We start from the raw sequence: 17,522 nt of genomic DNA, 5'->3' as shown, positions 1-17,522 counted from the left end.
AGGCCCATATCTCAGCAGCGGCTTGAGCGATTGTCTTGCGGTCATTTTTATAGGGTAGCTGCATCCCTTCTACGAAAGGTCGGATACTCTTCATCTATGTGAGTGACCCCCACTGCACGTGCAAAATACAACAATAAGAGGTGCCAAATTTGTTCCCATTTCAGTAACTCGGTAATTACTGGGGCGATTTCGCTGAAACTTGGCATACAAGTAGGCACCCACCAGGCAATGCATTCCCATGTGTTGCGGTTAGGGTGCTACTGCACGTGCCCACGTGCAGGGGGCGTTTCCAGATCTTGAGAACGGCTGGGCCGATTGCGCTCAAATTTGGTACACGGTTGGGGACCGGTTAGTAGGGTGCCGTGCAAAAGTCATTTTGGACCCCGTTTGCACGTGCGCACGTGCAGAATGCCGCTTCCAGATCTCAGGAACGGCTGGGCCGATTGCGTTCAAATTTGGTACACCGCTAGCGACCGGTTAGAAGGGTGCTTTGCACAAGCCCGTTGAAAGTACCCTCTCGCCCTTCTGCACGTGCAGGGCTCACTATCTCGCTCGCTCGTTCTTCGCCCAAAAGGCGTTTTACTGGTGGTAATACCCGAGAGTGCAAAGTAACGATGTGCATATTCCAGGTCGTGATTAACTACTTATAGGAAGGTACTTTTGCTGTTTGCAAGCATTTTACACAATCAATTATTTAGCATAATGGCGCGGAACGGGCTGGGGCGTCCGACGAAGTCCATGTCGTCGGTCCCACTCGATGAGGTGAAATTCATTTCAATCCATCACGTATACTCCGGCCAGCCCCATTTCGTCTGGCAGCCGGGGGGGGGGGGGGGGTTGGCGCGGCCGGCCGGGCCGTGTGGGACAGCACCCGGCCGGCTGCCAGCCCCCTCCGGACTCCGGCCGCTGCTCCGGGCCCTCAGGGTCGACGGCGGCCCGCCCCGTGCCAGAGGCGCGCCAGAAATAGCGCGCCAGCGCCGCGCCGGGGCCGGCCGCGAGCGTCGCGCTGGACGGGCCGCTCCCAGATCCAACACGGCGGTATCGGCTCGGCGAGCAACGAACCACCGAACCTCTGAATCACCGAGCCACTGAACAGCCGAAATACCAAACCACTGAACCAACCGAACTACCAATCACCGAGCCACTGAACAGCCGAAATACCAAACCACTAAACCAGCGAACCACTGAATTACTGAACCGCTGAATTGCTGAACTACGAACCAAACCAACGAAACATCGAATCACCGAACCACTGAACTACTGAACCGCTCAATCGCTGAACCACGAACCAACAAAATGCCGAATCACCGCTCGTGCCTGCCGAATACCTCAAGTGCACATTCACCGGTCCAAAATTTGTGTAGGCTACCATAACACACAAAGGATAACACGCTGGTCTTTAACACAACTTATTCGATTATCGCCTTCAATCGTCCAAAACGATTAACGGACTTAAAACATGACAATCATATCAAAGTGAGCTTAATATATGCACATTGAAGGACCGAACGACGTGACACACAAAATATGTACCTACTGTTGGCATGAATATGTCCAGTTTACCAAATGAGGCTGATTCTTTGGCTGGTGTGGTCCTCCCCGGCAAAATATGCTAGTTTGTTTACCTTCACATAACTCCCGAGACGGCCATAATAGCGGTATAGGTAGGTAATCGATATTATATATTAAACCGCGAGTAGGTAGAACAAATCTTTTAAACGGCGAGCCGATAGGCGAGACGTTTAAAAGATTTTTCTACCTACGAACGGTTTAATAATTTTATCCCGTACCGCCGATATCTTTCGGGAGCTTAAAGGTAAAAAAAATACATTTTATATAAAAAATATGACATAATTCAGACTAGACGAAATGTCTACTAGACGGGCCCTGTTCATGAACCCTGCGGCCGCTGCGGCCGGCCGAAGGCTCTAAGCTCCGCCCATTTTTGAAACGTCATCACCCACTTGACCACAATCAGCGTTCCATGAACACGTCTGCTGCCGAAATAGTTTCCGATAATTGCGCGTTTGAGACGATTACTAATCAATAGTTTCCACGCGCTTCTTTTATCTGTGTATTCCATTCCTGTGATGAAAAGGGCGTTTCTCAAGGCCGTCTGGTGTTTCTGTATTTTTGTAAGTGGGTCACATAAATGATTTGGTATTCTTTTCATTAAAGGAAAAGGGCCACCTTTAACATGGGGATTGAAACTGAGATAGCCATCTTGTAGCCCGTGTCCGAAAACCTCTCCGTCTACCTCCTTACGGCCGATTTCGGCCTCCATTCGTAGTTATCGGCAATTTTAAAAGAAAATATGCCAGGAATGCGTTCTTATCCCAGGAATGCGTTCTTATCCGACAATACAGCCACCCGCGGCGAGGCTTTGGTTTTTAACCAATCAGCTTGCAGCAGTACTGATCAGGCACGGATCCCTGTACTAGCGAGCAGACCACGAGCAGTTGCGTTATTTTTCGTTGTCTGTTCTGGCAATCGGCCGGCGGATGAACATCCGCAATCGAATCTTGAAATCCGTCGCGCTGATTGGTGATGAGTTTCATGAGCTACTTTCATGAGGTCTATGAAAGTAAACCTATGCTATGCCCTGAACAGATGACATCTCGTTTGGTAGCCAATTGCTAAAATGCATTTTTATCTTACGCAAGGCAGTATACCATATTTTATACCGTGGCTCTGATCCGAAATCAGGGCATTTTTGTTCGAACAAATACCTATAATAACGATGAAGAAGTGCGTGATCCGCGGAGCAAACGACCTACGTCGGGTCGGGACTGATATGCGTGTGACTGTGCACAAGTAAGTACCTAGGTACCTAGGTAGGTACCTAAATTCTTATTTATTGCAATGGCTCTTCTATTACTTTTGTTTTCACAGAACTCTCCCCTGGATTAGCAAACCCTTTTGAACTGTTCAGGCTTTCACAACTGAAATGCCAGACTGGATAAAAAAACGCAAGTTATGCCGAATATGTCATGCGAAGTGGCGTGATTGCGGCGTTGCCCCGAAAATTTCATCGCACATCCAGCATAATTTTGCATGCGTCAAATTCAGCGCATGGTGGCAGCTGAATTTTTAGGCGCAGGGTGACCGCATGGCGCATAATGTTTATGCAAATGGCTGTCACCGAATTTTTTGACACGCTGTGGTCAATCTAGCAGCAGACTTGCCCTGCGGGCGCTGGCAGGTCTGAAGAGAGTCGGAACTTCCGGCCTGGGCCTTGTTTCACCTTAAGATTCTACAGTGTGCCACACAAATTGTGGTATTGGGTTTTCATGGGAACATTAACTAATTCAGACGCTCAGAAAGGGAAGAGCGTCTGACTCCGAGGCCCCGGAACGATCTGTCTGGTTGATATAGCCTTGGTCGGTAGATATGCACATGTGCTTTATGTAAAAGTGGCTTAATTTTGGTGCAAACAGGCACCCAACTTTCAGTGGAAATCATGCACTGGAATTTCAGCTCAAAATTGCTTGCTTCAAATTTTGGCGCATGAGGGGCTCACGGGCATCCGGCGTAGTGTATGGATGTTTTCCAGTCTGGCTGAAAGGCAGAACTCAGACACATTTATCCAGCCCTTCAAATCCCATTTCCTGGTTGTGGTAACACCTACCTTTCCATGGGGGTTTGGTTCATCTCTTGTCTACACAGTTTTCTTTCACTTATGTGCTGACAAGAAAAGGAAACTCACCAGAGCCCAGTTTCACCAAGTGCGGTAAACTCAATTTGGGGTAAACTACCAAACTACCCCACTACTTAACTACAAAAACTACCCCAAAATTAAGTTTACCGCACTTGGTGAAACTGGGCTCAGTGGAGCTATTCAGCTTAATACACAGAGTATGTGTTGCATGGACTAAGCATGTGTTGACCCTTTTTTACTTTTAGGTTCCCGCTTAAAAAAGAAGTACAGAGAAAAGTGGATGAGGGTGTGTGGCATGACCAATGAGCCAAGACCACATGACCACTTAAACTTAACAAGAAGTGCGCACCATGATAAGCACAGTCAAAAACGTTTGCGTCTAAAGAACAGTGCTGTGCCGGATCAGAATGTAAGTTATTTTTTAAAAGTGATGAAAATGCCTGCAAAGTTATCAAAAGACTTTGAATATTGTTTTTGTAACACTTCACTCTAAAGTTATTCCTAGTACCAGACATTACAGCTTTAGTGCAGAGTCTTTATTTGTGATATTTTTAGCCAAAAATTATTACTAGTACCGAGCCCTTACAGCTTTACAGCCCTAGTACCTTGCCCTTATTTTTTATATTTTTTAGCCATTTCAACCTAACCGAATATCTGTATGTTTGTATGTTATTGTTTTGATCTGTATTTTATGCTACCTCCCTATAGGTAAGTTTTATTAAAACATGTGGTAACGGTGTGCTGATTTTTTACAGATTCCGTATACGCCTTGGGTTGCTGTCGCTGCTCGGTCACCCACAGATGAAAGTGATCAAGAAATGGACATCACTCAGGTAAGATTCAAGCGTCCTTTATTTTACACATAATACACTAAGCAGTAGCACCCTAACCGCAACATATGGGAATGCATTGCCTGGTGGGTGCCTACTGCCTACCTGTATGCCAAGTTTCAGCTAAATCGCCCCAGTAATTACAGAGTTATTGAAATGGGAACAAATTCGGCACCTCTTCTTTTTGCATTTTGCACGTGCAGTGGGGGTCACTCACATAGATCAAGAGCATCCGACCTTTGGTTGAAGGGGTGCAGCTACCCTACAAAATTTACCGCAAGACCGCCCAAGCGGCTGCTGAGATGAGCCTCTCAAAATCACTTCTTTTGCAACTTTTGACAAATAACACCCTTGACTTTTCACGTGGCACGTGCCACGACGGTCCCTGTAATGTATCAAGAGTAGTCAATTACGGGGTAGAGGGAATAGGGCTAGCCAACAAAAAAAAGACCGCAGGCCAATCGGTCCAGCGGTTGCTGAGATATAAGCCTCTCAAAAGCGTTACAGGCCGGGCCGGGTCGGGCCGCTCATACTGAGCTTTTTCCGTGATATTGAAAAGACTTCGCTTCGCTCGCTCGCTCGTAATTAACAATTCATGGTTGACTATATGGATTAAGCTAAGTGATTGCGCTCTATTAGCACACTATCTAAGTAGCCCTTAATTGCTGCCGGTGCGTGGACTGTGAAAGTGAGCCGAGCTGTGACGCAAACCGTGCGCCTTTTTCAGGTGTGGGATCACTCGTGGAAGTTCACGGCGGATACGGAGCCGTGCATGCAGCTCTGGTTCGATCCTGCTCAGGGAAGCCCCAATGACGCCGTGGCGCGCATCTGGGCTGAGCGGGTGGTGGCGGCCGGTGCGCGGGCGCTGCCGCGTGGCTGGTGGCCGCGGCCCTGGCGGCAGCGGCCCGCTCCTGACCCGGTCGCCCTGTGCCGAGCACAGAGCGCCGACTGAGGTCAGTCTTGTGATCGAGCTTCCGCGCCGGAGGTGGAACAGGTGGAGCTGGCGGTCACCTGCGCGGGCTCGGCGGCCTGTAAGCCGTGCCGAGACGAACCGCGACACTCTTGCTAGATCTGCACCCCATTGTAATCTTCTGTAGTCGATATTCGGTAGGTACTCAATGCTCATTTTTCTGATATTAGACGAGTGGCGGGTTTTGATGTTACATTGGAGACTGCTGTCTCGGGTGGCCCGACAGTGTTCGATTGTGGTGTAATGTAGATACATAGACGGGATGCCGCGGCTCGGATTCGTAGCTGGACTACCATGTGCCTGTCGATTGAGATGCTTTGCCTGGCGATTGAGATGATTCGGGGCGCGGCCCCACACTGACGCCATGGTGCAATGAGTGACTGGCGACAACTAAGCAATTATGTACTTTTGTAGAACACATGTTTTCATGGATACGAGAGGCAGTCCTTTTTTCGCTAGCAGTCATTTGGTTCACGATACTTTCGATACCGACAAATATGTTCGGGCGGCCGGTCCGTCCACAGCTAATGCGTGCTTGCCCGCCGATGCCTAACGGAGCGCTGTGCTGTCTACGCTCACTGGTCGCTGGCCCGAGAGCCGTTCGGTTGCTGCTGTTAAAACAGTTCTCACAAAAACACGCTGGCTGGCTGCCAGTTCTTCACCAATGAGAGGCCCAGTAGCATCAGCAGGTAGCATTGTTTAATATTACTATTCCATTTTGTTTACCCATATGTCCGACCTAGAGCCGACTGGTAAAAAGCGGCAACCGAGCAGCCCTCCGCAGCGCTGCAGATCATGTACGCTCGATTATACACAATATATGTGTCTTTCTTGCACACAGAGACATGACGTTTTGTAGAGCTTTTATATCGCTTGTGGCTGAAAGGAATATTGTACATTTTAGAGCTTTCATATACGCGAGAAAATATGGTGCAAAAAAACATTTATGAAGCCTGTTGAATTTTAAAGGTTGTTGGGGCATTTCACAGACTGTGTCGGTGAGCAGGGCAGCCCGGCCCCGGCCGCCGCCGCCGCCGCCTCCTTCACTGGTATGTGGCAGGGACGGAAGCTTCGTATTGATATACCGGGGTGCAACTCAAGCAGCATATCACCTATCAAACAACCTTCGGTTATGAAGTGAATGAAAACTAAATATTATGTATAACTGTGATCTTCGCTGCGGTGTTTCCAAAGTGGAGGAAGTACGGGGAGCTGGACCCGGACTCGATGAGCCCTCTACTACGGATCTGGGTCTTCGCAGCTGATCGTCTGTGAATGAGAGATCATATGATACCAATGCATACCGAACGGATCAAAAACAGTGCCATTATATATTTGCAATTCTACAGCTTTACGTAAGCCCATCCTAGTGAATGCATTAATACGCGTTGATTTGACAACTGACATCCGGTTGAAGGCGTTTTTTTTTCGGCCAACAGCCGGCCAGCAGTTGTTGCAGGCCGGCCTCGTTCGGAAGCAGGTTCATTTTCCGACAGCCACTGCGTGCGGAAGCACTCTCTGATGGCGCGGACGGCGCGCGCCGGCTCCTGTTTCTGTAACGTGTAGAGGCGGGTGTCGAGCAGCTGGGCGCGTAGCGGGCGGTCCTCGAGCACGCGGAACGCGGCCGGCTGGCGCGGGTACAGGCGCTCCCTAAACAGTATGTATGTATGTATGTATGTATTGACGATCAAGAGCAATCGGCCCGAGTGGTGGCAGAGTCGAGCGTCGCGGCGCGGCAGAGCGCGCGGCCCGGCCGCCGTCTGTTCCAGCTCGGCGTCGGCGCGCCCCTCGGCGAACAGCAGGTGCAGCTGACGGTCGGCCAGGCAGAAGCCGCTGATGCCAGGTGTGCTGACGTCGCCGGGCCGGCGCGGCGCGGCGCCCTCGGCCGCCGCCGGGCTGGGCGGCTCGTTGAGCTGCTGGATGAGCTGCAGCACGCCGCTGCGCTGCAGGCCGCGCTGCGAGACGACGGCCAGCAGGCGGCCGTAGGCGCAGCGCGCCGGCGCCGGCCGCGGCAGCAGGTCCAGCGGCACGGCCAGCGACACGGAGACGGACAGCTGCGCCGCCGACTGCAGCAGCTGCAGCGGCCCGAACGGCGGCGGACACGTGCCGCGCTCAATGTCGGCCGCCGGAGAGGCAGCCGGTCCGGCCGGCACCGCTGTCAGCGGCACCTCCACACTGAGCAGACGCACGCCGCGCGTCAGGGCAGAGACGTCCACCACCACCTGCCGCGCACACAGAGGGCCGACAGTGGTGACAGCGCGCGGCGGGTCAGACCTCACAGTGGGGATAGCGGCAGCGGGTCAGACACCCTTATAGAACAGCACGGGGCGGAGCCGACAAAAGAGGACGAGGAGACGGTCATACAGCCGACTGAGGTCCGGGCACCGACTGACTCAAAGTGCTGAACATGTCACACATTTCTAAATGGCTTCTGTAGGACGGAATAGTGTCTCTTCCTTCCAAGGCTTACTTGCAGAATAATATGGAAAGACACAATTTTACAAGTTGTGTTTTTATGACATAAGTTCTTAATAACATTTCAACACGCAAACATCATACCTTGACAATTGTTCACGATGAAGATCATGCAGGAACATTTCATATTTAGTCACCCTTGATTATTTTGTTGATAGTGATGCGAAAGGCAAATTACCAAAGTATATATTTGCAATTATTTGAGTTAATAATTTCAACTTTTTTGTGTTGAAAATTGACTTTTGAAACAATAAAGGCAAATGAATTATCAGTGTCTGGAAAGGTGCAATGCTGTAAGCTTCTTATTACATTCTAATTTATATCTAAAGCTTTGTGATATCCAAACTCTCAGAAATAACCAAGGACGTAACCAAGGAGGGGGGAGGGGCACGGGAGCCATGCCCTCGTGCCCCTTCCCCCCTCGGTGATGGCGATTTTTTTTAAAAATAAAAACAGCTGTGACACACCCCCAAAATAGTGGGCCTAATCAGAGAAATTTTCCTTTTTTGGAGGGGGTACAACACTAGGCCACAACCTGTGACCCCCCCCCCCTGAGCAAAATCCTGGCTACGTGCCTGGAAATAACAAAGCACATCCTATCCTTTGATGTTGGACGCAAGAGCCAAGTTGCTACGCGCCCTAACCCATAACAACAACAACATCCTATCCTTTGATGCCACTTACCAGGAGCTTTGCGCACTACCAAACAGCCACCTTTGGGCCTTTGTTGTTCTTGTTTTGGGCATTGTCAGTGGTAACTGGAAATAATCAGACATGATGGTCAGAGTAGGGAATGTGACTACAACAAAAATCATTTCATTCCTATAAAATAGACATGATTTAATAGAAGACCTTCTTCTTAAGAAAGTGTGTCATGGATACCAGCTAATCTGTATGGTATTTATCTCCAGTATTATCATATAGGTATAACAATTATCACCACCCGCCACCATTGAATGTAGGTTTTAGGTTGTAGGTTGTAGGTGGTAGGTTGGGTATCGGTAAAGCTGGTGTCACCGTCAGCGCTAACCGGTAAATGTGTAGATAAAAGGAATCTTAAAAACAATCTAACCTAACTGTAACCTAACCTTACCTACTGACCTGCAACCTACCTACCCACAACCTACCAAACTAATATACGCTGACAGTGATGCCAGCTTTACCAATGCCGTACGTTGTAGGTTGTAGGTAAGGCTAGGTCAGGTAAGATTATGTTTCATTATATATTTACTGAGAAGACGGCTGAATGCTCTTGAGACGTGGCTATACATTTACATTTTGTAAGTAATTTTCAGGTTTCAATGAATATTTCCTAGTGGAATGTTTTGAAAACCATTCTAAATGATGACCTTTAGCATTCCATAGTACTTTAAAGCTAATTAACCACATCGCCAATGCTAGGTCACATTGCATGCCTACTTCCACCGGCAGCTCCATGGGATATATGATAGGCAGGGGTAAATGGAATATTTTTTATTAATATTCTTGAAGAAAATTATAGGCATGAAAAGAAGATGATCTGCCTTTGAGATTGATATGTGATGCCTACTTTGGAGGAACATAATCATAATAATTACACAATCATAAAAAATGCAATGTAACCAAACAGCCGCTTATGCCGCATAATGAGAATCAAGCGAATCACTGAGGACAAACAATTTCAAACCACCAAAACTATATTCTTGCTATTCACCAATAATCCTAAAATAGCGTTCCATGGCCATTATATCCATCTTTCACCCTTACCTTCGACAGATAACTAGCGCCACGGGCAGACACACGGGGCGACAAGTTGTTTACAACCGCTACAGTCCGACGAGTCTATCCTCCTCAAGGCTGATTGGCTTGAGTGTGACGTCATTGCTATGACATCATACAGTAGCTGCGGTAGAGAGTATAAACATAGTACCAATATGTTAAATAGTTTGAAATACTTTTTAGCGAATTATGCACTTCTGGCACCGGTTTTGAAAAGAAAATGGAAAATAATAATGTCAAAATAAAAACCAACGATATCTTCATATTTCAAGAAGGTGGCACTTTTCCTTTAAATCGTAGCACAAATAACTTAAGTCTAAAATTAAATCTCATATTAAAGCATTAATCTAATTTTTAGGTATCATGGCATGCAACACCGGACGGAATGAATTTGTTTACAACATCGTCTCCATGGCAACACAGCCTACACTTTGACTTCAGTGCGCCAAGTTCAGTGCAATAACTTTCTTGCGGCTTGGCGGTCGCTGGATTGCGGCCGCAGAGATCGCAGCGGCCGCAGCAAGGTGACGTCATACATTCGTCATACTACATGAACCCCGCCCCTTTTTGTGACGTAACAACCCGGCTGGCCGCAGCGACCGCAGCGGCCGCAGCGACCGCCGGGGTTCATGAACAGGGCCCCGTTTCAGATTGTTAATGGTCTAGACCTTGGTCTAGACGTTTTAACAAATCAGGGCCCTGTTCATGAACCCTGCGGCCGCTGCGGCCGGCCGCAGGCTCTAAGCTCCGCCCATTTTTGAAACGTCATCACTCACTCGGCCGCAATCAGCGTTCCATGAACACGTCTGCTGCCGAAATAGTTTCCGATAATTGCGCACTTGAGACGATTACTAATCAATAGTTTCCACGCGCTTCTTTTACCTATCTGTGTATTCCATTCCTGTGATGAAAAGGGCGCTTCTCAAGGCCGTCTGGTGTTTCTGTATTTTTGTAAGTGGGTCACATAAATGATTTGGTATTCTTTTCATTAAATCGTAGCACAAATAACTTAAGTCTAAAATTAAATCTCATATTAAAGCATTAATCTTATTTTTAGGTATCATGGCGTGCAACACCGGACGGAATGAATTTGTTTACAACATCGTCTCCATGGCAACACAGCCTACACTTCGACTTCTGGCCCTGTTCATGAACCCCGGCGGTCGCTGCGGCCGCTGCGGTCGCTGCGGCCAGCCGGGTTGTTACGTCACAAAAAGGGGCGGGGCTCATGTAGTATGACGAATGTATGACGTCACCTTGCTGCGGCCGCTGCGATCTCTGCGACCGCAATCCAGCGACCGCCGAGCCGCAAGAAAGTAATTGCACTGAACTTGGCGCACTAAAGTCAAAGTGTAGGCTGTGTTGCCATGGAGACGATGTTATAAACAAATTCATTCCGTCCGGTGTTGCATGCCATGATACCTAAAATTTAGATTAATGCTTTAATATGAGATTTAATTTTAGACTTAAGTTATTTGTGCTACGATTTAATGAAAACAATACCAAATCATTTATGTGACCCACTTACAAAAATACAGAAACACAAACTTGAGAAACGCCCTTTTCATCACAGGAATGGAATACACAGAAAAGAAGCGCGTGAAAACTATTGATTAGTAATCGTCTCAAGCGCGCAATTATCGGAAACTATTTCGGCAGTAGACGTGTTCATGGAACGCTGATTGCGGTCGAGTGGGTGATGACGTTTCAAAAATGGGCGGAGCTTAGAGCCTGCGGCCGGCCGCAGCGGCCGCAGGGTTCATGAACAGGGCGTCAAGTTCAGTGCAATTACTTTCTTGCGGCTCGGCGGTCGCTGGATTGCGGCCGCAGAGATCGCAGCGGCCGCAGCAAGGTGACGTCATACATTCGTCATACTACATGAGCCCCGCCCCTTTTTGTGACGTAACAACCCGGCTGGCCGCAGCGACCGCAGCGACCGCCGGGGTTCATGAACAGGGCTTAAACGACAGCTAATAATTTTCTCTCTTTGCACGTGAAGCAATTGTAAACACTGTCTACGGTGCGGGATAAGACGGTATCACACATACATCACATATCATACCATAGATAACATGAATCAGCATTAAGATAAGAAAGATGATAACAGCATTCAAGTTATCTATGATCATACATATTTCATATATATCATACATAGCATCAGATATGAACATACTTTATTGAACATTGATAAAATTCATTTTTGTATTTTTCAAGCGTTCTACCAGTAGGGGCATTCCTCAATCATTTACCTGGATTCCTTTCCAGGAAGTCTCGCCCACATTCACTGGCGGATCCTGGGGGGGGTCCACGGGGTCATGACCCCCCCCAAAAGGTCTGAGAGGGTCATTTGACCCCCCCCAAAAGCCGAAGACCTAAATGCGCTATAGACGCCGTCTTGCATGCTCAAAATCACCTGTCAAACACTTCTGAGCTAATACCTTTGTTTTTCTGGATCGTGTTGCGTGAAAAGGCGTATTGAAGACCAGAATCTTACTCGTTTTTGTCTCAACCGTGCGAGCACCAGGGGATGATCCAGGAAAACTCCAAGGGGATGGTCATGAATTTAATTCGTGGTGCCCCTACCTATACGCAAAATTAAAAACTCAACGGATTTCGGTCACTTAATTTTGGTGATGTCCTATTTTCATTTTTTATTTTGTTTGTTTTATTTTTAGTGCCCCTGGGCCCTGGCAGGTCAAAATCACGTCTGAGGCGAAAGAAATTCACGGGAATCCCAAAAATCACGTCAGGACATTCAGGGCCCTCTGACCAGCCTGACAGCTAGGGCCCTTCTTACTTCCTGGGGCCTCCAGTGAATAACCGCTAGTGTCTGTGTCTGACCGCTAGGGCCCCTCTGACTCCTCAGTAGGTAGGAGGCCCTCTGTAGAGGAGGTCCTCTGTAGAAAGGAGGCCCTCAGTAGAGAGGAGGCCCCCTGTAGAGAGGAGACCCCTTTAAAGAGGAGGCCCTCTGTAGAGAGGAGACCTGCTGTAGAGAGAAGGCTCTATGTAGAGAGGAGGCCCTGTGTAGAGAGGAGGCCCTCTGTGGAAAGGAGACCGCCTGAATGCAGAAGGCCCTCTGAAGAGTGGAGACCCGCTGTAGAGAAGAGGCCCTCTGAAGAAAGGAGGCCCTCTGTAGAGAAGAGGCCCTCTGAAGAGAGGAGGCCCTTTGCAGAGATGAGGTCCTCTGGCTCTTTGAAGAGAGGAGGCCCTCTGTAAAGGAGGCCCTCTTAAAGGGAGAGACCCTCAGTAGAGAGGAAGCCCTCTGTAGAGAGGAGGCCCTGTAGCTTCTGTAGTTAAGAGGCCCTGTGAAAAGAGGAGGCCCGCAGTAGAGATCGGTGGTCCTCTGTAGAGAGGAGGCCCCCTCTGTGTTTTGACAAATGTTTTTGCAAATTTTTCGCGGCGCTTCGCGCCGCCGATTTATGTACATACGTACAGGTCAATACGAAATCTTGACTGTAATTACATAAACCAACCGTGTCAAATTGAATCAGAATTCATATGTGTGCTGTAAAGGAACTCCGGCTTGTACTGCAATGCTAAAAGGGTGGTAAAATTTGTGTTTTGGAGCTGTGTTTCGACACATTCTTTTGCAAATTTTCTCGGCGCTTCGCGCCGCCGATTTATACACCAATCAATAAGAGAGAAATAACAGTGACTGTAATAACACCAACCGTGTCAAATTGAATCGGAATTCATATGTGTACTGTGAAGGAACTCCGGCTTGTACTAGCATGCTAAAAAGGTTGTAATATTTGTGTTTTAGAGCTGTGTTTTGACAACTTTTTTTTGCAAATTTTTGCGGCGCTTCGCGCCGCCGATTCATACACAGGTCAATAAGAGAGATCGTGACTGTATGCTACTATTTACTAATGCATTAGGCTAAAAGTGAGGTAACTATATCTACTTCTGGGTTTTTAAGTCGGTCGACCCGCCTCCCCCCCCCCCCCCAGTAAAAAATCCGTGGCGACGCTCCTATATAGGTGGGTTTCACTAACTAAAACTACTGAGCCGAGTGACTTACGATAAAACTTCATCTTATAAACGACGAAGATCAAATGTCATTTTTTGATCTCGACATACTCGCTCCCTACCCCCCCCCCCCCCCCGGTCGTCAGAATTCATTCACCAGACCTGGTATGTCGGCCGACTGGTGACCCCCCCCAAAACGACCCCCTAGATCCGCCCTTGCCCACATTGCACCACAATTGTCTGGGTTAGACCTCGGCGGGACACGGAACTCTGCCGCGACTTGGCAGTGTCTCCAGCGCGCATCATGGGCACCGACAGCAGTGCGGCAATGTCTCCCGCCTCCCCAAGTCCCCAACGAAGGCGCACGCCGCCCGGCGCTGAGCCGTCCGCCCGTCTCCAGCGCATGATGAACCCGCTCTGGGTAGGTAGGCTGTTCCGCCGGGCTCCGGAGTAGTGCGGCACAGCCTACCTGTCAGTGATCCCAGTCTCAGCCGTTCAGTCCACTGACGGCGGAACGGCAATGCGACACAACGCGAAATACATGAGGAAAGTAGATGAGTTGAGCTGCTGAGCATCACCAGCAGTTGTTTGTTTATTGGAGCTTTAGGGCGCGCCGACTACTAGGGTCATTTCGCGCCCATGCATTACCATATACCAGCAGATCTGTGCCATATTCAGATTCTAAATTTAAAATCCGTTTGAAATATGCATTTACGGCTGCGCATGTTGTAACTGCGTTGTTTCACAGAGGCCAGAGCCCAGATAGTCTTCTCTATGGATATGAGATGTCTACAGTTGTGTCAACTACCCCTACCGCCTACCGTTGTATCGTCTCACAATTGTCAAAGCCGGGCAAATTTTACCTTTGGCCTGATATAGGTCCGGTGACCTGATCCATAAGAGATAAAGTGCCTTTCTCGTAAATTTTTGTTGATGAGACTTTTCAATTCAATTACAATTATGAAAACAATCCAACGACCACCCTAAAATTTTATATAGGTAGCTTGTATAGTCAGTCTTGAAAGAGAAGTGCATCGGTGCGATGAATCCATAAAGCCCAACTGAAAAAAAAAATGTCCGTCAAGACAGCCCATATTCAGCCCGGATTCAGCCCGGATTCAGCCCAGATTCGGGACACCTCCGATCAAGCTGAAACTCGCACACAATGTAGGTCCTGACATACCCAATCCACAGTCCGAGTCATTCGTCGGCACTCCCAGCCGTTTGACCTACAGAGGTCAGCAAAGGTCACGTGGCCCAAATTTGCACAGCAGATTGTGGCCCACCCAGTAGAGCTAGAGCGCTAAAAATGGCACCAATCGACTCGCCAGCATCTAATCTTACTTTCCCAACACCCATTTGACCTCTCGAGGTCATGCGATGACCTAAGGTCATTTGTGGGCTATGTCGAAAATACAGTTACACAGCAGTTTTCGAGTAGAGGAATTGACCGAATTCCAAATCAAAGCAGATCATCGGGTAGCCCATAGGCCGCAGTAACTTTCCTTAAAAACCGCTTCTCGATATGTGACCCCGTTTGACCTCGGCAGGGCAAAATGTACAAATAAACGACACTCCATACGTCGCAGCCCGGATTCAGCCCAGATTCGGGACACCTCTGATCAAGCTGAAACTCGCACACAATGTAGGTCCTGACATGTCCAATCCACAGTCCGAGTCATTTGGCGGTACTCCAAGTCGTTTGACCTACAGAGGTCAGCAAAGGTCACGTGGCCCAAATTTGCACAGCAGATTGTGGCCCACCCAGTAGAGCTAGAGCGCTAAAAAAGGCACCAATCGACTCGCCAGCATCTAATCTTACTTTCCCAACACCCATTTGACCTCTCAAGGTCATGCGATGACCTAAGGTCATTTGTGGGCTATGTCGAAAATACACTTACACAGCAGTTTTCGAGTAGAGAGATTGACCGAATTCCAAATCAAAGCACATCATCGGGTAGCCCATAGGCCATAGTAACTTTCCTTGAAAACCGCTTCTCGATATGTGACCCCGTTTGACCTCGGCAGGGCAAAATGTACAAATAAACGACACTCCATACGTCGCAGCCCGGATTCAGCCCAGATTCGGGACACCTCCGATCAAGCTGAAACTCGCACACAATGTAGGTCCTGACATGCCCAATCCACAGTCTGATTCATTCGGCGGCACTCCGAGCCGTTTAACCTGCAGAGGTCAGCAAAGGTCACGTGGCCCAAATTTGCACAGCAGATTGTGGCCCACCCAGTAGAGTTAGAGCGCTAAAAATGGCACCAATCGACTCGCCAGCATCTAATCTTACTTTCCCAACACCCATTTGACCTCTCAAGGTCATGTGATGACCTAAGGTCATTTGTGGGCATGTCGAAAATATGACCTCGCATGACCTTGAGAGGTCAAATGGGTTTAGGGAAAGTAAGATTAGATGCTGGCGAGTTGATTAGTGCCATTTTTAGCGCTCTAGCTCTACTGGGTGGGCCACAATCTGGTGTGCAAATTTGGGCCACGTGACCTTTGCTGACCTCTGTAGGTCAAACGGCTGGGAGTGCCGCCGAATGACTCGAACTGTGGATTGGGCATGTCAGGACCTACATTGTGTGCGAGTTTCAGCTTGATCGGAGGTGTCCCGAATCTGGGCTGAATCCGGGCTGCGACGTATGGAGTGTCGTTTATTTGTACATTTTGCCCTGCCGAGGTCAAACGGGGTCACATATCGAGACGCGGTTTTTAAGGAAAGTTACTACGGCCTATGGGCCATGACATGGCACCAATCGACATGATGTGCTTTGATTACGAATTCGGTCAATTCCTCTACTCGAAAACTGCTGTGCAAGTGTATTTTCGACATAGCCCACAAATGACCTTAGGTCATCGCATGACCTTGAGAGGTCAAATGGGTGTTGGGAAAGTAAGATTAGATGCTGGCGAGTCGATTGGTGCCATTTTTAGCGCTCTAGCTCTACTGGGTGGGCCACAATCTGCTGTGCAAATTTGGGCCACGTGACCTTTGCTGACCTCTGTAGGTCAAACGGCTGGGAGTGCCGCTGAATGACTCGGACTGTGGATTGGGCATGTCATGGCCTACATTGTGTGCGAGTTTCAGCTTGATCGGAGGTGTCCCGAATCTGGGCTGAATCCGGGCTGCGACATATGGAGTGTCGTTTATTTGTACATTTTGCCCTGCCGAGGTCAAGCAGGGTCACATATCGAGAAGCGGTTTTCAAGGAAAGTTACTACGGCCTATGGCCTACCCGATGATCTGCTTTGATTTGGAATTCGGTCAATTCCTCTACTCGAAAACTGCTGTGCAACTGTATTTTCGACATAGCCCACAAATGACCTTAGGTCATCGCATGACCTTGAGAAGTCAAATGGGTGTTGGGAAAGTAAGATTTGATGCTGGCGAGTCGATTGGTGCCATTTTTAGCGCTCTAGCTCTACTGGGTGGGCCACAATCTGCTGTGTAAATTTGGGCCACGTGACCTTTGCTGACCTCTGTAGGTCAAACGGCTCGGAGTGCCGCCGAATGTCTCGGACTGTGGATTGGGCATGTCAGGACCTACATTGTGTGCGAGTTTCAGCTTGATCGGATGTGTCCCGAATCTGGGCTGAATCTGGGCTGAATATGGGCTGTCTTGATCAACATCTGAAAAAGGCTGCTAAATTCGAGTTACCGAACAAATTGACCTGGGGATGGATGATGATGTCAGTTGGTTCAGTGACTCTCAAATTCAACAACCCTTCCTCGGTCGGGCTTGATGGATCTACCGCACATGTGCGGTAGTTTCAAGACTGACTGTATAATTCTTAATCAGATGTAATTTTCTCCTGGTCTAAAAGACAGTCTTAAGTTTTCATTTATTT

General features: G+C 48.6%; 1 protein-coding gene and 1 long non-coding RNA gene across 2 annotated transcripts; one reads left to right on the top strand and one right to left on the bottom strand.

The window, feature by feature from the left end:
• Window positions 1-2,350: 2,350 nt before the first annotated feature.
• Window positions 2,351-6,307, top strand: LOC122372551. Its single transcript, XR_006254888.1, has 4 exons — window positions 2,351-2,814; window positions 3,904-4,067; window positions 4,414-4,491; window positions 5,216-6,307. It is a non-coding gene; the product is annotated as an uncharacterized LOC122372551 (long non-coding RNA).
• Window positions 6,308-6,770: 463 nt separating this feature from the next.
• LOC122372948 lies at window positions 6,771-14,332 on the bottom strand. Its single transcript, XM_043350636.1, has 3 exons — window positions 14,309-14,332; window positions 9,680-9,754; window positions 6,771-7,680 (listed from the first exon to the last, which is right to left on the bottom strand). The coding sequence occupies exons 1-3, from the start codon at window positions 14,330-14,332 to the stop codon at window positions 6,802-6,804; spliced, it is 978 nt and encodes a 325-aa protein (XP_043206571.1). The 3' UTR covers window positions 6,771-6,801.
• Window positions 14,333-17,522: the final 3,190 nt, after the last annotated feature.

This window comes from Amphibalanus amphitrite, unplaced genomic scaffold (assembly GCF_019059575.1).
Source record: "Amphibalanus amphitrite isolate SeventyFive unplaced genomic scaffold, NRLGWU_Aamphi_draft 000037F_arrow, whole genome shotgun sequence".
Taxonomy (NCBI): Eukaryota; Metazoa; Arthropoda; class Thecostraca; order Balanomorpha; family Balanidae; genus Amphibalanus; species Amphibalanus amphitrite.
This window is presented reverse-complemented; position numbering and strand designations above follow the sequence as displayed.

Bases quoted from the DNA above. Each gene is read 5' to 3' on its own strand.
- LOC122372948 (XM_043350636.1), bottom strand. From the start codon at position 14,332: ATGGCACAGATCTGCTGGTATATG. The intron at 9,755-14,308 runs GTAATGCATGGG...TGAGGAGGATAG, and splicing joins CACAGATCTGCTGGTATATG to ACTCGTCGGACTGTAGCGGT. The intron at 7,681-9,679 runs GTAAGGGTGAAA...TGTGCGCGGCAG, and splicing joins GCGCTAGTTATCTGTCGAAG to GTGGTGGTGGACGTCTCTGC.